This window comes from Jaculus jaculus, chromosome 12, assembly GCF_020740685.1.
Source record: "Jaculus jaculus isolate mJacJac1 chromosome 12, mJacJac1.mat.Y.cur, whole genome shotgun sequence".
Taxonomy (NCBI): Eukaryota; Metazoa; Chordata; class Mammalia; order Rodentia; family Dipodidae; genus Jaculus; species Jaculus jaculus.
This window is the reverse complement of record NC_059113.1, coordinates 87,204,510-87,226,845: the sequence shown is the minus strand read 5'-3', so window position 1 is coordinate 87,226,845 and position 22,336 is coordinate 87,204,510. Positions and strand designations below refer to the sequence as shown.

The window sequence follows — 22,336 nt, the reverse complement described above, 5'->3', positions numbered from 1 at the left end:
AACACTTGGACCACTTTTTGCTTTCGGCCATATCTGGGTGGCTTGGGAATTGAACCAGGCTGACACTTTGCAAGCAAATGCCTTTAACCTCTGAGCCATCTTCTCAGCCCCGCACCTTTACTTTTTGGTTTTTCAAGGTAGTGTCTCACTCTGGTCCAGGCTGACCTATGTAGTCTCAGGGTGGCCTCGAACTCACGGCGATCCTCCTACCTCTGCCTCCCGAGTGCTCAGCCTGTTTTTTGAGACAGTCTTGATATGTAACCTAGGCTAGTCTGGAACTTGCTGTGTTGTCCTGTTGGTCTCAAACTTGAAATCCTCCTGTTCTAGTTTCCCCTATGCCATCATATGCAGCTCACAAGTTGGGATTTTATTTATTTTGTATTTTTATTTATTTATGAGGGTAGAGAGAGAGGGAGGTATTTCTTCAGGCCCTCCTTCTGTTGCAAGAGAACTCCAGATGTATTTCCCACTTTGTGCATTTGGTTTTACATGGGTACTGGGGGATCAAGCCCAGGCCAAAGGCTTTGCAAGCAGTTGCCTTTAACTGCTGAGCCATTTTCCTGCCCCACAAGTTGGGATTTTACACCATCCATACTTTTCTATTGCCTTCAGCTGCTTAACAAATTACACATTTAACACCTTAAAACACAACTTTTTACCATCTCATACAGCTTTTGAGGGTGAAGGTTGGGTTATGGCCTAGGGTCTTTCTTGGGGCTGCAGCCTGTCAGTCAAGGCTTGAGTCATCTCAGGGCTTGGTTAGGGCTGTAAGTTGGTTGGTCTCCTACATGGCTCATCTACATGGCTGTTAGTAAGGTGTCATCATTCTTGGCCTTAAATGTTCTAGTCCACAGACCTGAATGGTTTCCTCCAGTGGTTTATAACTTTATTTCTTATCCAAATTATTAGAAGTAGGGAATGAAGTCCAGCTAACACTCAGGAGAGGGGGATTAATCTACATCTGTTCCAGGGAAAATGTTAATCTTATGGATGAGGAAATTGGAGGGTACTAAAAATTTCATCCTGACAGATAAGCAGGCTTGCTACTTTGGTTCCTGAAGAGTATTTTGAAGTAAAGGTTCCTAGTGTCCAGTTGCTTAGGTTCAAATTCTGACTCTATCCTTCTATAATTCTATAACCTTAAGCAAGGAACCTTTGGCCCTTTATTACAAAATGAATATAATAGTAATATCTATCTATTTCAAAGGACTGTGGAAGGGAATAAGTGAAGGTAGGGCATTTTGTGTAGAGGATTTTATGAGGCAGGCATTCACTAAGAGCCCTTAATGTTTTTTCTATGCTAGGATATATTGGTAATTTTGATACAGATGATATCTTTCTATAATGTTATTAGCAGAATATGAATTTATTCTACTGCATCTACCATAGAAGCCAGTACTTTTTGTTATCTAGTTTAAAATTCTGCTTATAAATATCAATTCAATCTTGAAGATGTGGAAAATACAGATAAGTGTGTGTGCATATATAGTGATACACATAACATACCTGCTACATGGTCTGAGTCCTACTGTATAGGAAAAACATATTTTTTTTGGATCCCAGTAAAACAATTTAATAAAATAAGGCACAGTGTTTGCAGGCATGCACCTTAACTGCTAAGCCATCTCTCCAGTGCAGGCACAGTGTTTTAATAAGGCAGGAGGTTACGTAAGGTTAATATAAGATCACATTTTTTTTTTATGTCCTGAGGAAGATCTGCAACTTAAATAGCTTAAACACTGTTTTTAGAACATTTGCCAGCATAATGTGTTAATTTGATACAATAAACTAGAACTTTTCCAGAACACAAACTTAGTTATTGAATCTTATTTCAGAATTACATTTTTATCATTTTTAATTATGTACATGTCCATACAGAGATTCCTGATTCCAAGACTGAAAACTCAGAATATTAAGAAATTGGATCATAAAAAATTTGACCAAAGTGAAAGTAGCCTATTTTCAGCATCCTTTGTTGCTACTTTGAAGTCTCCAACATTATAAAGTTGAAATACTGGTTCTTTTAGCAGTTTCTCCCATATGTTTGTTTTTCATGAATACAACACGTGCTCATAATATAACACCTCAACCCAAGTCTTAACATGAGACTTTTAATCTAGCCACATTTATATTAATCTCCCACATTGTTAAATCTGGGACCTGGGCTGCTGCTCAAGGGTAAGAGCCAGGAGTAAGGCTCTGGGTTCGATCACTAGCAGCACCCAAACCAAACAACTCAAAACTTCAAGTCTCTCTCTCTGTTTGTGAGAAGGATTCTCAACTGTGTAAACTCTTGGGCTCAAGTAATCTTCCTGCTTTACCTAGTACTGAATTACATATGCATGTGCCACCATGCCTGGCATTTTAAACAGAGAACAGTTCATTAAATATCTTCTTGTTTCTTCAAGGCAGGCTCCAGAAATGAAATTCCTTTGTCAGAAGATAGAAACTTTGTCTCAGGTTCCTTTTTCTTTCATGCTTTCTCTCTTTTTTGGTGCAGTTGGGATTTGCACCTATGGGCTTCATATGCAAGGCAAGTGCTTTACCACTGAGGTACATTCCAAGCCCCACCAGATTCTTCGTAGTATGCCATTTTGTTTTCCTGGAAGTTTGTACCAGTATACATTCTAGTAGCAGCTGACCATAATGGCTATCCTAGTATCCTTAGTCTCTAAAAAGTCTTCATGGCTTTAGAAAGCCTGTTAATAGTAGCATTAAATCTGAGGAAGTTTTGATTTTACAAGAGCTTTTTTTTTTCCTTCAATTTATGTATTAGAGAGAGAGAGAGAGGAGAGAGAGAATGGATACATCAGGGCCTCCAGCCACTGCAAACGAACTTCAGATGCATGCGCTACCTTGTGCATCTATCTGGCTTACGTAGATCTTGGAGAGTCAAACCGGGGTCCTTTGGCGTTGCAGGCAAACGCCTTAACCGCTAAGCCAACTATGCAGCCCTTACAAGAGCTTTCTTGTTTTTTTTGCATTAATTTCCCTCTCTGTATAAATTCTCATGCAGGAATATGTACAGCTTCTGTTCTTTTGTACTTATGATCAGGATGTACAGTAAAAGTGCACTTACTCACATACACCGTACAGGGAAATAGTAAAAGTTGTGTCAGGTCACAACTGACTCCTCCATTGAGAAGATGACTGTCTGGTTCTTTCTGAGCCATATTATCTTGTCAACTTACCTTTCCCTACTAAGTAGAATACATGGACTCTAGGTGCAGGAGTAGAAATTGTATGTTATACTTTCATCTGCTTTCTAAAGCCTTTAGTAACCCTGTAATATTTCTTAACTTCCTCCACAAAGAAACTGTTAAGATGCTGCCTTATTTCAATGAATGATTCTTATTTCAAATTGATAGCAATAAAACAATAAAACCTGCCAGATGATCTAGTTCCTTGCCTTGGGTCATGGCAGGGTTGCTTAATCCAGCAAAGAGACCTGTTTGTAGTGTAAGAGGCTGGTTTCTGGCTACAGTGAGACCCTTACTTCGAAAAAACAAAACACACACCTACAAAAATCCCCAGACCATATTGTATGATTACTGTTGAAAACAATTTTTATTTAGAAATTATAAGCCTTGCTGTTTTTTAAAAAATATTTTATTTATGAGAAAGAGACAGAGAGAATGGGCACACCAGGGCCTCCAGCCACTGCATCTGAAGTCCAGACACATGTGCCCCCTTGTGCATCAGGCTTATGTGGGTCCTGAGGAATCGAACCTGGGTCCTTAGGCTTCGCAGCAAATGTCGTAACCACTATGCCACTTCCCCAATTCTACCTTGCTGTTTTAAGTGTGTATATGCCAAACCTTTTGTTCATTCAGCAAACAATTTTTGGGAGGCACTGTTTTATGTGAGTTTTGTGTCCAACAATTTTTTTTAAAATAGTTTTTACGTGAGAAATTTGTGACACCAAGAAGTTTCATTGTTTTAATGAAGGTACCTTGTTTCATCATTTTATTGGTTTGATTTCCTGTATTTTCAGTTACTTACTGTCACTAATTGTCCATTTATCTCCTTTCTCATTGTGTTTTAATATGTATTTGTAAGGTCAGTTTCGAAGGTGACAGGAAAGGAATGCACTCATTTCCACATGAACCAAACAAGTGAAAGGGCACAAGAATTTCGTGATTGGCAAATTGCGGGAAGCTAATCCAGTCTCCCCAGGCTGTGGGTCCGGTTGTTTACTGATTACCTGCTCGGTGTCGTGACTTCGGTCGGGCAAAGGACGAGGTCGTCTCGGAAGTAGTTGGAGGCTCCTTGCTTTGCAAGTGCTGCCTTGCGAGGATTTCCTGGGGACGAGCTCGGCGTTCCCGTCGTAAGTGCAGCTCTCGAGCGAGCGCATTACGTGTTGCATAAGCGGTGCTCGGCCGGCAAGTTCACGGCAGCCTCGCGTCCAGCCGGCTGCGAGCGAGGTCGCCTCTAGGAAGTGCGCTGGCTTCATGGCTCCGCTCCAGAGGGGGCCGTCTGCGGGCTCGGCTTCCGCAGCGCCTCTTCCTGCCCTCGAGGGCCGCGTCCCCGTCCCCGTCCCCGTCCCCGCGGCGGCCGGGCGCGGCCTCGCAGCCTCAGGTGTCCGCGGTGCCGAGCGGCCGCTCCCCGGCCGGCGCCGGGACTTCCTGTGTGGGCGCGGGCGGAAGGATCGCGTCGCCAGCCGCCGGGGCCGCCGCCGCCCTGCCGTTAGGCGGTGGGGTTTGTGCGCCCGGCGGCGGGAGGCGGGCCGGGTCGGCCGCCGCTTCCTGTGCGAGCGAGGGAGGGAGGAGGGACGAGGGAGGGAAGGAGGGAGGACGCGCAAGGATCCGCGCGTCGGGGTGTGTGCGGCGAGTGCGCGAGTGTCGCGAGTGTCGCTCCTCGGCGTGTGCCTCGGGCCGCGGGTTCCGCCTTCTCCCCGGCCGCCGCCGCCGCTCTCGGTGGAAGTCAATGTGAAGCAGCGGCTCAGCCCCGGGATAAACATGGCGACGTCGCTGCATGAGGGACCCACGAACCAGCTGGATCTGCTCATCCGGGCCGGTAAGCGCAGGGAACTTTTCCCCGGTGCATCGGTGCCGCGGGCGACGGGTGTCCGGAGGGCGGGGTGGCCGCCCCGGCCGGGCGGTGCGGGGACGCGGCGTCCACCTCGCAGAGCGGGCGGCCGCCGGGAGGGGAGTGAATGAAGTAATGGAGGCGACGAATCAGGAAGTGATCACCTTGGAGAGTAACCTGCCTCCGATCGGGCGGCTGTCGCTTCGGGGTGGGCTCGGCGAGCCGCGGGGGCAGCGCGGGCAGCGGCGTTCCGGGCTCGGCGCCGCGGGCGACTTGGGGACGCGCGGCGGGCGAGTTGCGCGCTTCGCCCCAGTTGCCGAGGAACCAGGAAGTGAGTGAGGCTGTTGTCTCCGGCGCGCCTGCCACGCTGTCTGGCCGGAGAGGCCGCCCCTGCCCGCCGGGGGCTCCGGCCGCCCTCCGCTCGCTCGCCCGCCGAGCCGCGACTTCCGCATGGACCGCGCGGCCGCGGGCCACGGCCGGGGCGCCGTACCCGCCAAAACGCGTTCCGGCCCTGCTGCCTCACCCCGCAGGCTGCAGCCTCCGGAGTAACGGTCCCGGAAGGGTCACCCCTCGATCCCGAGGCTGGGGGGGCGCTCCCCCGGGGCCGCCTCCCCGTCCTCGTCTAACGGGCGGCTGGGAGGAAACTCGGTGTTTGCACCTTTCCCCCGGGGGTGCCTGTAGGGGGACGGGAAGGACACGGAGTGTGTGGTGCCCGCGACCTGGCGCGCTGGGACGTCAGCGAGGAACGTTTATTTTTGTAAACAGTGGGTGAATGTGAAGCGGCGGGCCGGGCGGGCGGCGGGCGTCTCGGCCCGGGGAAGTCTCGGCACGGAATCGCCCCCTTTCCCCTCCCCCCCCAAACCTCCCACCACAGCGGAAGCGCCCAGGAGAGGACAGAACGCGCGCGATTGACAGGCCCGCGGTTCCAATCTGCGCTGCGAGATGTTCCAAATGAGAACGTTGATTTCTGGGGGCGGGACACGGGCGTGCGCCGGGCCAATGGAGATTGGGCGGGAGTGAGGCTGACAATGTACGCATGGAATTGGAGGGAAGAGGAGTGTAAACACGGAAGTGGCCGCGGGGTGGGGGATGTGCAGCGCCACTGCTGCAGCGGAAGGGCATGGACTTAAGTTACATAGAAAAAGCGCTGGACTTGGGCGCCCACGGCGCCGACAGGGCCCCGGATCGATGGGCACCTCTTGCCTGTGGCTTTTTGGAATCACTGGCCCGCATGCTTCTTTTTCCGGGTCCTATGTCCTGTCGCCATCGGTGGCCATTGGGAGATGGGAAGTAGTCACCAAGCAGTCATGCTGTTAAAGATCGTCACCCTTTTTCCATCCCTCCCGTTTTTTTTTTTTTTTTTAAAAGGGTGGGTACGGTCCTGAAATTGATGATTTGTTTGGTAAAACTGACTAAATTCGATTGGGGAAAAGTCGTGAACACATGTATATTCGTAAATTTGACAACTTTAAGTTCAAATAAAATTGGAATCATAGAGCCATATGTATTAATGGTGAACGGTCTTACGCATTTTCTACGTGTCAAAAGTTTCAAGGAAGCATCGGTTTTATTGAGTAGTGATTAAAAAGTTTTTATAGTTACTTGTGATTAGAATAAGAAAGTTTAGTGAATGAGAGGTAGCATTCGACGAGAACTACGGTGGTTTTTTTTGTATGTGTTCAGTCTGTTAATGCGACATGGATCAGTATAAAGTTTGTTTTTATACTGTTGATTCTTTTGATATGTAGAATTGTTGGCTCAGTGATGTTGCATGTATGCATTTCAAGAGATGTTAGTTCCGATGGTTGTGGACACTTCAGAGATCCTTAGCACAGCCCCTGCAGTTAGAACTTTGAAACATTGCAGATAGAAGAACTTATTTTTGCAAGTGGAACTTTTTAAAACTTTTATTTCCACAAGCTTTTGAGATTATCAGCATAACTGGATATGACCTGTAGCTGTTTTGCTTCGAGTGGATATTAAATAGGTTTGAAAATGAGGTTGCCATGTCTTACAAGAGTTCTTGCTTTATGGTACTGGAGATTTGTACGTAGCACCTCTGTTATGCTAGACAAGTGCTTTACCCCTGAGGTTTACCACCTCTGGAAAGGATTTTCAAAAACTGCCATTTTCCATCTCTGTTGGATTTTTTTGGTGCTCTTTATACAGATCTTACGACTGAGGTTTCTTTTGGGGAGAATTGGATCAGAACTTGGACCCCCATGAGTGGCACTGGGGAGTGGGGTCTTCCAGAGAAGCAATGGAGTTTTTGTTTTTAATATTAATGTGCTGTAAAGAATATGTTCTGCATATAGTTAACTGCCTCCTTCCTCGTTCACCTTCATAGAATTTGAAGGTCCCTTATGGGCTTTTAGAAGGAAACTTGAGACCAGTTTGCTGTTTTACCTAGAATTAATTAGATGAGTTAAAAATCGGGGAAAGATTGTCCAAATAATTGAGATTTATGGTTCTGATTTTTAAAAAGACTATTTGAGGGAGAGTGAGTATGGGCACATCAGGGCCTCTTGCTACTGCAAAGGATGAGGCACATTGTGCTTTATGTGGGCACTGGGCAGCTGAACCCAGGTTGGTGGGCTTTGCAAGCCAGCACCTTTAACTATTGAACCATCTCCCCAACCCAGGTTGTGTGTGTGTGTGTGTGTGTGTGTGTGTGTGTGTGTGTGTGTGTGTGTGTAGCTGTCAGTTTCTGATGGCATTTGGAGAGTAGTGCATGTGAATTTTGTATATGTAGAATGGGCTCTTGTCTCCATGAGGGAAGTCAGCAGGCATAAGAAGACAGATGAAAAGGCTATATATTGTGGAAATAGAAAAAGTGGCTGGAGAGATGGCTTAGCGGTTAAGGTGTTTGCCTGCAAAGCCAAAGGATTTCAGTTCGGTTCTTCAGGACCCACATAAGCACAAGGAGGTGCATGCGTCTGGAGTTCATTTGCAGTGGCTGGAGGCCCTGGTACACCCATTCTCTCTTTCTCTCTCTCTCTGCTTCTTTCCCAAATAAATAAATAAATAAAGTGTGTTTTTTTAAAAAAAGAAAAGTAGCTGGAGAGATTGAAATTACTGTCTGGTGATTAGTGTAGGGTGAGTGGCCTGTATGAACTCAATAAATTGAAATGTTAATGTCACTTTCAGAGCAAGTATAAATCACTTATTGGTACCACTATTATTGCATACTAACGTGTCACGGGGTGTGCTGTGTATATTTTCCCTCTCTGCAACTTAAGTATCTTGTGTATGCACTCCCTTATTTATTTATGCTGTTAGGAGTTTTGAGAGAAAGATGAAATAAGTAAGCTTATTTATTATTAAGCAGTGCCTCTTAAAACCTATGAAATGTTTTATAGTCAAAACTTGACATACTTTTTATTAAGTCTGCCTTGGAAATCTGATGTAGTAGTGAACTTTGACTCTGGAATCAAGAGTTGAGGATGTATTGCCAGCTATCACTAATGCTATGTTCTAGTACTTAACAAACTCTTTAGCAATGCGTTTTCTGTAATGTGACAAAAATGACTAGGAAGGGCTGGAGAGATGGCTTAGTGGTTAAGGTGTTTGTCTGCTAAGCCAAAGGACCCAGGTTCGATTCCCCAGGACCCACATAAGCCGGATGCACAAGGGGGCGAATGCATCTGGAGTTCATTTGTGATGGCTGGAGGCCCTGGTGTCCCCCCCTCCTCTCCCATTTCTGACCCTCTCTCTCTCTCAAATAAGTAAATAAAATAAATAAAAAAAAATGACTAGGAAATCTCTAAAGACTTGAAAAGCTCCAAACATATGAATGGCCCCGAATAGTTAATGGAAAGGTGAGGTTTGCCTTTTTTTTTTTCCCCTCTTGGTTTCTGGATTTTCAAGATAAGAGTCTCGCTCCAGGCTGACCTGGGATTCACTCTGTAGTCTCAGGGTGGCCTCAAACTCATGACAATCCTCCTACCTCTTTCCCAAGTGCTGCGATTAAAGGCATGCCCAGAGAGATTTGCTTTTTATATTTAAAAATTTTGTGTGGGAGTGGTGGCACATGCCTATGATGCCAGCACTTGGGACAGAGGTAGGAGGATCACCATGAATTAGAGGCCACCTTGAGACTACAGAGTGAAATCCTGGTTAGTCTGGGCTAGAGTGAGACCCTATTTTGCTCCTCCCCAAAAGAAATTATCTTATGTGACTCTAAGGCTGTAATGTAATAAAGGTTAATTTTTAAGCCAATCTTTGAAAATATTAATGTATGCTGTGTTAAAACTTAAGGCTTATGTGCATATGTGGGACAAGTCTGATGTAGTTTAATAATTTAGGCTCAGTTCTGGGATCTAGAAACGCAAGTGCCTGACATTGTCATTTTCCTACTATTTGTGTGAGAGCATTATGAATGTACTGGCTGGATTTTGGATAAGCTTTTGAGTTTAAAATATTTTGCTTGCTTTTCACACATGTACATTCCTTGATTTTTTTTTTTTTCTTTTCCTTCTGCTTTAATAAAGGGGAAGGTTTTCCTGGAAATTTAGTCTAATCCTTTTCACTGACAAAACAATCTGTTTACTTGGTCAAAGTTCATCATGAAATCTGAAATAATGTAATAAAAGTTGTGTGTCTCTTATTCAGAATACTTGGGACAGAGGCATTTCAGATTATGAAATATTTGCATAAACTTCAAAATGTTTCAGAGTATCAGAGTTGGTCTATAGAACATGTGTCAATTTTTGGAAAAAATAATAAAAAAATAACTGAGTGTGGTGGTACATGTCTGTAATCCTAGCACTCTGGAAGTAGTGGCAGGAAGATCAGGAGTTCAAGGTCATCCTCCCCTACATGTTAAGTTTGAGGCCAGTGTGAGCTACATGAGACCCTGTCTCAAGACAAACAAACTAACAACAAAAAACTATAAAGTACTATGTGAAAAAATAGGAAGCATGTGTTGAAACGAGAATAGAAGAATGACATTAAATTTCTTTTTCAAGAGACTTTACTTGGGGGGTGGGGAGTTGGCTAAGCAGTTAAAGCTGAAGGACCTCAGTTCGATTCCCCAGGACCCATGTAAAGCCAGATGCTCAAGGTAGCATATGTGTCTGGAGTTCATTAGCAGTGGCCTGTGGCCCTGGTGCACCCATTCTCTATCTACTTCTCTTTCTCTCAATTAAATAAATAAAATATTAAAAAAAAATTACCTGGGGCTGGATCGATGGCTTTAGCTGTTAAGGTGCTTGTCTGCAAAGCCTGAGGACATGGGTTCAGTTCCTCAGTACCAACATAAGGCCATGTGCACAGGGTGGTGCATGCATCTGGAGTTCGTTTGTGGTGGCTAGAGGTCTTAGTACGCCCATCCTTTTTTTCAAATAAATAAAATTAAATTAAAAATTTTTTAAGAGAAACTTATTTGGAGGTGGGTATAACTTAGTGGTAAGTTCTTTAACACGTGTGATGCCCTGCATATGATTCCCAGTATTAGAAAGAAATTACTCTTCAAAATTATTTTTAACATTAACATTGCATTTTATATTGCACTGAGTTACTCAGTAACTTTAAGTTACAAAGTCAATCAGGATAGTTCAGCATGAAACAGTTTTCTTTAGGAACAAATTTGGGCTCTGGGGATGTAGCTCAGTTGGTAGAGATTATTTTCCTAGATGCATGAAGCCTTAGGTTCATGGGATTATCCCCAACACCACATAAAACTTGTTAAGGTAGTGCATGCCTGTAATTCCAGCAATTGGGGAGGTAGAGGCAGGAGGACTAGAAGTTCAAGGTCATCCTTGGTTATATAAGATAGCAAGTTTAAGAACAACCTGGGCTACATTGAGACCCTGTTTCAAAAAAAAAAAGAAAGAAAAGAATAAAAGGACTGAAGAGATAGCTTACCAGGTAAGGTGCTTGCCTGTGAAGCCTAAGGATCCAAGTTCAATTCCCCAGAACCCATGTAAGCCAGATGTCCATGGTGGCTTATGCAGCTGTAGTTTATTTACAGTGGCTAGAAGCCCTGGCTTGGCGTGCACGTGCTCTCTCACTCTCTGGCGCGCGTGTGCGCTCTCTCTCTGTCTGTGTCTGTCTCTCTCTCTCTCATTAAAATATATTTAAAAAGGAAAAAAAGAAGACATTTTGGTAGAGAAGAGTATACAACAAACTATTCTTGACATCATTTAATTTTTATTTGTTTGAGAGAGAAAAGAGGCAGATAGAGAATGGGCATAACATTGCCTCCAGGTACTGCAAACGAACTCCAGATGCATGTACCACTTTGTGCATCTGGCTTGTGTGGGTCCTGGGGAATTGAACCTGGGTCCTTAAGGCTTTGCCTTAAGTGTCTTAACCACTAAGCCATTTCTCCAGCCTTCTTGACCTTATTTAAAATAAAACAATTCCTTGTGTAATCTATAGTTTGAGTATTCATAAAGATGCAAAAGAAATATACAAGTAAAAGCTTTTGTAAGTGTTTTAAGTATTTTTGAGACAAGCTCATGTAACTCAGGCTGGCCTTGAGCTCAGTATATAGTGGAGGATCATCTTGAACTTGTGATTCTGTCTTTGTCCCTCCTCTTATGTCCCTTGCAGCCACACCCAGACCCTGCCCCTCCCACCTCCTGTCTCCCCACAGGCTCCAGGCATGAGGAGGAAAGCCGATGCCTCTTGTGATTCTCTTTCCCCCACCTGAGTGCCAACATCACTGGGTCTTTGGGAATTGATCCCGGAGCCTACACAGGTATGCTAAGCTACACCCTCAGTCCAGTCTAAGCACTTGAAAACTTGTGGAAGTGACCCAGTGGTGGTTTACCTATACAAGTGCATAGTTCCATCTGTAGCTTATGTTTCTGAGCTAAAACGAATTATAACATGAAGGTAGAATTTGGTTGTTATCAATCATGGCTGGGCTTCTCAAAAACCAAATCTGATCTAGGGACTCTTGAAGTCCCAAGAGCCTTCAAAGGATCTGGGAAGTCAAACGTTATGTATAATGTTAAGAAATAAGCTGGGTGTGATGGTGCAGGCTTTTAATCCCAATACTTAGAGGCAGAGGTAGGAGGATCATTGTGAGTTAAAGGCCACTCTTAGACTACATAGTGAATTCCAGGTCAGCCTAGGCTAGAGTGAGACCCTATCTCAAAAAACAAAAAACAAGGGCTAGAGAGATGGCTTAGCGGTTAAGGTGTTTGCCTGTGAAACCAAAGGACCTAGGTTTGATTCCACAGGACCCATGTAAGCCAGATGCACAAGGGGCACATGCATTTGGAGTTCATTTGCAGTGGCTATAGGCACCCTGGTGTGCCCATTCTGTCTTTCTTCTCTCTCTTTCTGCTTGCAAATAAATTTTTTAAAATACATTAAAAAACAAAAATAAATAAAAGAAATTTACCTTTCCACCTTCATAAATGTATATATAGAGGAAATTAAAAATAGAAACCCTTTAAATTAACAGCCTCCATACATATACACAGTATATCATAATTCCCCCTACAACCCTCTGTTTTCCCTCTCCACTGAATACCTTCTTTCTAACTAGTCTCCTCTGTTGATGGCATCATTTTTTCCCTTCCTGTTATGCACGTTTTGTAATGTCAGCCACTGTGAGGTCATGGGTGCCACGGCCACTTGGTATTTTGAAGACAGTTTGCAAAGCACGCTGGGAGAATTTGTTTGTTCAGTTTGCTTTTGGAAGGTAGGTTCTCGCTCTAGCCTAGGCTGACCTGGAGTTCACTATGTAGTCTCAGAGTGTCCTCAGACTCACAGCAATCCTCCTACCTCTGCCTCCCCAGTGCTGAGATTAAAGACACGTGCCACCATGCCTGGCTAGAAAACTTTTCAAGAGACCATGTTTTGGTATTCATATGTGTTAAAATGAAGGAGGTGGATGATTTCATTCACCTTTTATTAAATCAGATACTAGAAGATTTGCAGGGCTTGCCACATGTAGCTCAGTAGTAGATAGAGCACCTGCTTGGGCACCTGCTTGGCATGCGCAGGCCGTGGGTTCTATTACTTAGGGCCACTGAAAATGCTACTCTTTCCCAACCAACCAAGTCCTAGGATTGCAGGCATGATTCACCATGCCTGGCTGACTTTCCTTTTTCAAAAATGATTAAGTGAACATAGAAATGTAGCCACACTGGCTAGTGAGCTTGAGATATTGTTGAGAAGTTGACTTTCTAAAGCTTGTTGATTATATGTAGACACGGCCAATAATGTAGATATATCACGTTAAACAGAGGCCATGTGTAGTTCCATGGTCTAGAGTGCTTACTGAGCATGTGCAAGGTCCTAGGCTCACAGAAACAAACAAGGTTGAAGCAAGCAAGGAGAGACAAAAAGCAAGGTGTTAATATCGTCTTTGCTTTTTGTTTTGTTTGAGATAGGCTCTTGCTCTGGTCCAGGCTGACCTGGAATTCACTATGTAGTTTCAAGTTGGTCTCAAACTCAGTGATCTTCCTACCTCTGCCTCCTGAGTGCTGGAATTAAAGGCAGCACACCTAGCTTCCTTTCCTTTTTTTTTTTTTTTAATGTGGCTGTTGAAAAATTTAAAATGTGGTTTGTATTTTATTGGATTGCTTTGGATTAGAAAATAATCTTAAAGCCGGGCTTGGTGGCACACACTTTTAATCCCAGCACTCTTGGGAGGCAGAGGTAGGAGGATCATAGTGAGTTCAAGGCCGTTCTGAGATTACATCGTGAATTCCAGGCCAGCCTGGGCTAGAGTTGAGACACTACCTCGAAAAACCAAAAAAAAAAAAAAAAAAAACCAAAAACCAAAACCCAAAAAGTTTGTTTTCTCTTTATTCTTTTTTTTTTTAAATTTTTAAAAATTTTTATTTATTTATTTGAGAGCGACAGACACAGAGAGAAAGACAGATAGAGGGAGAGAGAGAGAATGGGCGCGCCAGGGCTTCCAGCCTCTGCAAACAAACTCCAGACGTGTGCGCCCCCTTGTGCATCTGGCTAACGTGGGACCTGGGGAACCGAGCCTCGAACCAGGGTCCTTAGGCTTCACAGGCAAGCGCTTAACCGCTAAGCCATCTCTCCAGCCCTCTCTTTATTCTTTTTAACAGCTTGTATTGATAGAAGGTCAAGGCAGAGAATCTCAGAGCATCTCCTTTTTCTTTGATCTTCATTACATTGAATTGATTCGCTCACTTTCACTGTTTAGAGCCCTAAGGTGTTAGAGGCTAAACCATAGCAAATGGGTGTAGAAGCGGAGTGGTGACTTTGTAAATAAGTAGTAGTTGATGTTTTCAGGGAAAACCACTATCACCTAATGGGGGATTTTCTCATTTTTCCATTGCTTTTAGATTGCTAGTCAGTTTTATTTTTGACTCGAGAGCTTTGTTCTGAACTGGCTCCTTTGCTGTGCTCTCTTATGCGGCGCTGGGAGGTGTGCCTCTTGTCAGACTTAATTACCAAGTTTGGTATTTTGTAACAGCTGTTGAGTGAGTCTGGAATAGTCTACCATACAAACACCAGTTGATTGGAAAGATAGAAACGGAGCAAGCATATTTTTACCAATTGTAAATGAAAGCATAAGCATATTTTATTTTTGGCATTCTGATTAAAATGAAAATAGTTTTTGAAATGCATTTGTACATTTATTTCTTCAAGGAGGCTTTGACCAGCAATTGCAACTACTAGAAAACGATACCTGTCCAATTACTATTAGCTCGTTTCTATTTTTAAATTGAGCTGCTTATTTTTTCCTCTCATAAATTACACGGGTCTAGAAAGTGTGCTTGCTACTCGATTTTAACTAACAGAGGAGGAAACTTACTCAGCTGAAACTTTTAGTTTGCTTACTTTGCTTTCATAGCATTGTGATATTGATGTATATCTTGTAGAAATGTATATATATATTTTTAAAAAAACCTACTTTTCGAGGCAGAGTTTCATTCTGTAGCCAAAGCTGACCTGTAACTCACTCTGTAACCCAGGCTGGCTTTGAACTCACTTAGATCATCCTATCTGAGCCTCCCTAGTCACCACTTCCGGCTTGTTTGAATTCTTGATATGAACAAAGTAACACTGTAGTTTGCTAGCCACCCTGACACCTCAGTATTGCAGTGTTTAAAATTAGAAACAGGGCTGGAGAGATAGCTTAGTGGTTAAGCGCTTGCCTGTGAAGCCTAAGGACCCCGGTTCCAGGTTCGATTCCCCAGGACCCATGTTGGGCAGATGCACAAGGGGGTGTACACACCTGGAGTTTGTTTGCAGCTGTTGGAGGCCCTGGCACACCTTTCTCTCTCTCTCTTCCTCTCTCTGTCTGTTGCTCTCAATCAATAAATAAAAAATAAATTAAAAAATTAGAAATAAATAGGAGAGGTATTTCTTAAATTTCTGTTAGCATAGTTTGTAGGACATAGCATGTGTTGGTACCGTCATTTCCCCCCTCCCTGCCCCATTCAGCCCTCAAAAGGTTCTGGATTTCTGCTTCGGTGTGTTTTGAGCATGCTCAGTGTCTGTCCCCATCACCCTGGCACTGGTTGGCAGATGCCCTCTTCTCATCTCACTCCTCTGTGCTTTCACCTGGGCCCTGGCTGACGTGTGAGGGTGGCTGGCTCATCTCCCTGGTTCTTGCTGCCTTCTGAAAAAGAAAAACAGATTCTCTAATGGAGAATGAGGTCAGCATAGGTTAAATGGGAGACGCATTGTTAATTAAGAGAGATTTGAGGGGTGTAGCCTCTCTTTTGGCCAAAAACTAGTGGGAGTTTCTTGTTGGAGTCCATGATCTTGGTCTGCATAGGATTCTGACCTGAATCCAAGTTTAGCTAAGGGTTCCTTTCCACTGAGTAGATCTCTTAGCCAATCAGAGAGCCATTGGTTACCACCAATATGTGCCACTATTGAACTGGTGTGGCCATCTTGTCAAGCTGTTTGCTTTTGTATAGCAGTGTCCTCTGCTTGCTCACAATGTTGTTGGCCATTGTCCCCCAGCAGCTCATGTAGCGCTTTCTAGCACTAGATGGGCAGACCATCTAGGAACTGGCCATCTTTAAGATTTCCAGCCCACTTTCTCCATGTTCTGTGTGGGCAGCATGTGCTGTCTTCAGCAATAGGGGGGTCTTAACCTCTTACCTCGGGCAGGTAATCAACTGCCTTGACAGAAGCTTATCTTGTTTCGGGGACCTTGTAGTTCTCTCCAACTAATAGCTCAGTGTGGGTTGTAACTGGTTTCTGGTACTGGGGTTTGTAAGCCAGAGCCAGATGTTTTAGGGTTAGGCATCCACCCTGTCCGAGGCCCTTCTTACCAGGCAATCCCTGCATGCCCCTATTAAGGGTTGTTGTTATATCTTTTATAGTCTACTATCCAAGAGGAGGGTTTCTATGATACCAGTTTGTTTTGGAGTTAGTTTTGTGTTTATCTTCCCCCAGTCGCTTCTGTCCCTGTCATTTGTGGCCTGTCAGGTATGACTGCAACTGAAAGTGTTTCAGATTTGGAACTGCAGATGGGGGAGAACATGCAGCATTTGTCTTTCTGTTGTTAAAAATTGTTCAGAAATTAACTCCTTAGGGCTGGGAGATAGCTTATTGGGTGAAGTGCCTCTTGTGCATTTGCTTCCCAGAACCCATGTGAAAGGCTGGGAATGCAAGCCTGGAATCCCGGCACTGGCTTAGTGGACACTGGAAGATCTCTAGGGCTTGCAGGCTAGGTGGTCTTGCCAAGTTAGTTAGCTCTGGGTTCAGTGAGAGACCCCCCTCCCATCTCCAGACATAAGGGGGAAAGACTGGGAAGATACCTGACGTCAACTTATGGCCTGCACATGCACACTCAAAAACGAACACTCACATCACACACAGCCTGTGGCTTACACATGCATACTCACTAATACCCACACATACCTAAAAATCGTTTTAAAAATTATTTGTCCATGTAGGTCCATAAAAATAAAGAGACTCTTTTTCTAAATTATTTTATTTAATTTGAGAGAGAGAGAGAGAGAAAGTGGGCACACCAGGGCTTCTAGCCACTGCAAATAAATTCCAGATACATGTGCCACCTTGTGCATCTGGCTTACATGGGTCCTGGGGAATTGAACCTGGGTCCTTAGGCTTTGCAGGCAAACATCTTAACTGCTAAGCCATCTCTCCAGCCCAGAGATACTTCTACAAAATGGAGTAAAGTAGTCTTAGAAACTGTCAGTAACATTATTGTAAATTGATCAGGTAATGGGCTTGAGTATTATTCCAGCCCAGGCTGACCTGGAATTCACTATGTAGGCTCAGGCTGGATTCATACTCATGGCCGTGGTCCTTCTACCTCTGTCTCCTGAGTTCTGGGATTAAATGCATGAGATTTATTAATGTTTACCATTGTGCTGGAGATAAGCACTGTGGTATTTAAAAAGTAAGCTTTCAGGAAAAGATGGAGGAGCCAGGTGTGGGCTCACCACACTGCCAGCCCCTGGGAGGCTAAGCTAAGAGATTGAGGCCAGCCTGGGCTATGTAGTGTGTTCCTCAGGTCAGCCTGGTCTAGAGTGAGTCCCTACCTTCAGGGGTGAGTGAAGAAATCACTGCTTTCCTAATCAGTTTCTTAGCTTACAGAGTAGTGCAATATTGTTCTATGCTTACTTATATTTATTTGTTAAATGTTTTTTATTCATTTGCAAGGATAGAGAGAGAGTGCACATGAGTGTGGATATGACAGGGTCCCTTGCTGCAAATGAAGTTTAGACACATGCTCCACTTGGTGCGTCTTGCTTTACCGCAGGTCCTGGGGATTGGAACCCAGGCTGGAATGCTTTGCAAGCAAGTGCCCTTAACCACTGAGTCATCTCATCTCCCCAGCCTTGTTTTTAAAAAATTAGTTATTTGCATTGCATGTGTTTGTGTATGGACAAGTGAGGACCTCCTGCCGCTGCAAATGAACACAGATACTTGTGCCACTTTTGTGTATGGCTTACATGGGTGGCTTGGGAACTAAAACTAGGATGGCAGGATTTAGGAGCAAGTGTTGTTAGCTGTTAAGTGATCTGCCAGCTTTGTTTAGGTGTTTGACGTTCTCTGAACGTTCAGCTGCATGATGCAGGATATACATAGATTGTGCCTAACGTATTAAGCCTTCTAGTAGGTGGTTAGTAAATAATTCATGGACATTTTTATATGAAATGTATTTTTTTTTCTTTCTGTTTTTGACTTTTCAAGGTAGGGCCTTGCTCTAACCCAGGCTGGCCTTGAATTCACGGTGATCCTCCTACCTCAGCCTCCTGGGTGCTGGGATTAGAGGTGTGTGCCATTATGCTCAGCTTTATTATTTTTGTTTTAAAAATTATCTTTTTTGTTGTTGTTATTGTTTGTTTTTCCAGGTAGAGTCTTGCTCTAGCCCAGGCTAACCAGGAACTCACTATGTATCTCAGGGTGTCCTTGAACTCAGTGATCCTCCTGCTTCTGCCTCCTGGGTGCTGGGATTAAAGGCATGTGCCACCATGACCACCTATTTTTTATTTTTATAAAACAGTATGAGTAAATACAGAATAAAATATTTGTGATACAATGTTTAAATTTTGGTGGGAAGGGAAGGCTGAGGTCAGAAACATAAGGAAGAAAGTACACTTTAAAAACCTAATTTGAGGGCTGGAGAGATGGCTTAGTGGTTGAGCGCTTGCCTGTGAAACCTAAGGACCCCAGTTCGAGGTTTGATTCCCCAGGACCCATGTTAGCCAAATGCACAAGGGGGTGCACGCATCTGGAGTTCACTTGCAGTGGCTGGAGGCCCTGGTGCTCCCATTCTCTCTATCTGCCTCTTTCTCTCTTTGTGGCTCTCAAATAAATAAATAAAATTAAAAATATTAAAAAAACTAATTTGAGAGCTGAAAATGGCTTGTGGTTGTTAAGGCACTTACCTGTGATGCTGAAGGACCTATGTTCTATTCCCCAGGACTCATGTAAAGCCAAATGCACAAGGTGGCGTATGCGTCTGGAGTTCATTTACAGTAGCTGGAGGACCTGGTATACACATTCTCAAACCTTTTTTTAAGATAACTTGAACCAGGTGTGGTGGTGCATGCCTTTAATCCCAGCACTTGGGAGGCACAGGTAGGAGGATCGCCATGAGTTCGAGACCACCCTGAGACTACATAGTGACTTTCAGGTCAGCCTGAGCCAAAGTGAGATCCTACCTTGAAACCTCCCCACCGCCTAAAAAATGAGGGCTTAATGACCCAGTACCCATGTAAAGCCAGATGCACAAAATAACACATGTATATGGAGTTTGTTTGCTCTGGTGTGCCCCATTCTATTAAAGGCATGATGGCACACACCTTTAATCCCAGCACTCAGAAGGCAGAGGTAGGAGGATCACTGTGAGTTCAAGGGCAGCCTGAGACTACCCAGTGAATTCTAGGACAGACTGGCTAAAGCAAGACCCTACCTTGAAGCCATACACACACACACACACACCCCCCAAAACAAAACAACAACAAACTAATCTGAGGGCTGCCTGCTCGAGCTGGATGGATCACAGACCCTACAAGCAGCTTGGAGCCTTGATGAGTGTTTGCAATGTGTGAACACCGTTGCTGATGGCAAGATGGAGACAGAGTACAGCAAAAATCAGCTGAGTGAAAATGAGATGTACAGGCGAGGACTGACCCCATAACTTGTCCTCTGACCTCCACAATCACTCCCTTTGTCCCACGCATAAAGCTAACTTGGAAGGCTCACGAGCATGAAGACATAAATTTGATCCCTAGCACCCATGTAGAAATGTGCATGGTGGCATTCAGGAGGTGGGGAACAAGAGGATCCCTGGGGCTTGCCGACCAGCAAGTCTAGCCTCATTGCTAGCTCCATGCCAATGACAGACCATGTCAAAAAAAAAAAAAAAAAGTTGGGTGTGGTAGCGTATGCCTTTAAGCCTGGCACTTGGGGGAGGCAGAGGTAGGAGGAGTACCATAGTGAGTTCCAGGTCAGCCTGGACTAGAGCAAGATCATACCTCAGAGAAAAGAAAAAAGAAACAAAGCTGGATAGCATTATTGAGAATGACACCTGAGGTTTCCTCTGCCCCTACACCTGAGTGTACGTATGCATGAGGCAAAGATAGGAGGATCCGGGAGTTCAAGCTTCTGCCGCATACAGACCTTCAGACCAGCTCGAACAAGCAAGCAAGCAACAAACTCAACCTGAAATCATGGTTGTAAAAATGTACCTCAAGCTAATGAAATTAGGATACATAAACTATTAGGAAAACTGTATTTTATAACTTTTAAAATATGATAAAGTTCTTTTGCTGTATGCTTATTACTAACTTGAAGCTCCAGTTTTAATTCAGTAAGAGTTTTTGGAGTATGTCTTAATACAATTACATAAGGCATTAGTTTACCCAGGATGGTTTATTAATAGCATCTAAGACAACAGCTAAATTGCAGCACCAAGCCAACTTGAAAGAGAATAGTTCCCAGATTAAAGTTTCAAAGCCTGAGAGTTTGCTTTCCACGTTCATTAGTGAATGTGAGTATTATAGGGTGGCCCTTTGAGAAAGATAATAACTTTCATTCTTAGTGCAAAGTTTTTTCCAGCAGGGCTGGAGGTTGAATCCTCAGCTTCAGTGAAGCCACAGATAAGAGTAAGCAGGGTCACCTAAAGATAGATTGACTTAGCGGTCTGGCTGCCTTTCCAGAGCCAGTGAGTTCGAGCAGATGTCCATAAATGGAAAGAGCAACTGGAGAGACCGAGTACCTTGGTTGAAGTGTGGACACTGGGCAACAGGTGGTAAAACAGGGCCTGGATTTTTTAAATGAGTGCTCTCCAAATGACTGGCATTTCAGGCTGAGACTAGCTTTTGGTGAATTTTGTTTATGTGGATTTTTTTTTTTCTTTTTCTTTTACTGACGGTGAATTCTACCCTCCCTTTTAAAATTTTTTTTGTTTATTTTTACTTATTTATTTGAGAGTGACAGGTACAGAGAGAAAGAGGGAGAGAGAGAGAGAATGAATGAATGAGTGGATGTGCCAGGGTCTCCAGCCACTGCAAACAAACTCCAGATGCATGCCTCACCTTGTGCATTTAGCTTACGTGGGTCCTGGGGAATCAAGCTGCAAACTGGGTCCTTAGGCTTCACAGGCAAGCACTTAACTAAGCCATCTCTCCAGTCCCTCTTTTTATTAACAACTTCCATGATTGTAAACAATATCCCATGTTAATTCACTCCCTCCCCCACTTCCCCTTTGAAACTCCATTCTCCATCATATCCCCTCCCCCTCTCAATCAGTCTCTTTTTTATTTTGATGTCATCTTTTCCTCTTATTATGATGGTCTTGTGTAGGTAGTGTCAGGCACTGTGAGGTCATGGATATCCAGGCCATTTTGTGTCTGGAGGAGCACGTTGTAAGGAGTCCTACCCTTCCTTTGGCTCTTACATTCTTTCTGCCACCTCTTCTGCAATAGACCCCGAGCGTTCGAAGGTGGGATGGAGATATCGCAGTGCTGAGCACTCCTGTGTCACTTCTTAGCACCATGGTGCCTTCTGAGTCATCCCAAGGTCACTGCCATCGTAAAGAGAAGGTTCTGTAGCCAAAAGTGAAGAGTAGCATTAATATAAGGGTATGAACATTAAGACAAGTGCTTACTGGGCAATTTGATAAGCATATTATACACATTTAGCCAGACAGCAGCAGACGTTGCACCCATAGGGTTTGTGACTATTCCAGTTATAGGTTTTCAGTATCAGGGATGTATTCCTTCCCATGGAGAGGACCTCCAGACCAATTAGAGGGCATTTAGTTTCCACCATAACAGATATGCCACTATTGCATCTGTTGGCTCATTTGGCCTGGCTGGCCAAATACTTATAAGGCATGCAGTGTCCACTGTTGAGTATCTTCACCGGTGATTTCTCTCTGTCCCATTGAACTGCATGCAGAATGGCTTCTTCTAGCTTTTTGTCAACTGGTCTGCTAGGAGGAGGTTATCAGCTCAGTTTCAGCAGGATTTCTCAGTGGCCTTGCAGCCCAAGTGTGTGGAGTCTTCAGCAATAGGGTCTTAACATCTATTCCTGGTGGGTAGCCAAGGGCCTCGACAATGGCCTGTAATGTTTTGGAGGCATCAGGAATCTCCCTGGCCACCAACTCACTGGAAGGTATCTGGTGGTAAATTCTTTTAAACTTTTTTTTGGCAACTTCCATAAATATAGACAATATACCAGGATCGTAATTATGTGGATTTAATTTTTTTTTTAATTTGAGACCGAGAGAAGGGGAAAGAGAGAGAGAGAATGGGCATGCCAGGCCTCTAGCCACTGCAAATGAACTCCAGGTGCATGCGCCACCTTATGCATTTGTGGCTTATGTGGGACCTGGAGACTCGAGCCTGGGTTCGTAGGCTTTGCAGGC

At 44.2% G+C, this 22,336-nt stretch overlaps 1 protein-coding gene across 15 annotated transcripts in view; it reads left to right on the top strand.

Moving 5' to 3' along the window:
* The window catches only part of Elf2 (E74 like ETS transcription factor 2), a 110,941-nt gene that overhangs the window by 62,261 nt on the left and 26,344 nt on the right, over positions 1 to 22,336 (top strand). For 2 of the 15 annotated variants that reach the window (XM_045131006.1, XM_045131008.1), the window contains one exon: positions 11,627 to 11,731. The exons of 8 other annotated variants lie outside the window; for them this stretch is intronic. Coding sequence is in view for 4 of the 7 variants with exons in the window: in XM_004655826.2 (XP_004655883.1) it covers positions 4,959 to 5,016 (58 nt within the window). In the remaining 3 variants the exon portion in view is untranslated. Of the gene's footprint in view, positions 1 to 4,831; positions 5,017 to 11,616; positions 11,732 to 22,336 lie in introns of those variants that run through there. 5 more of the 15 variants (XM_004655827.2, XM_004655825.2, XM_004655826.2 and 2 more) reach the window with 4 other exon arrangements.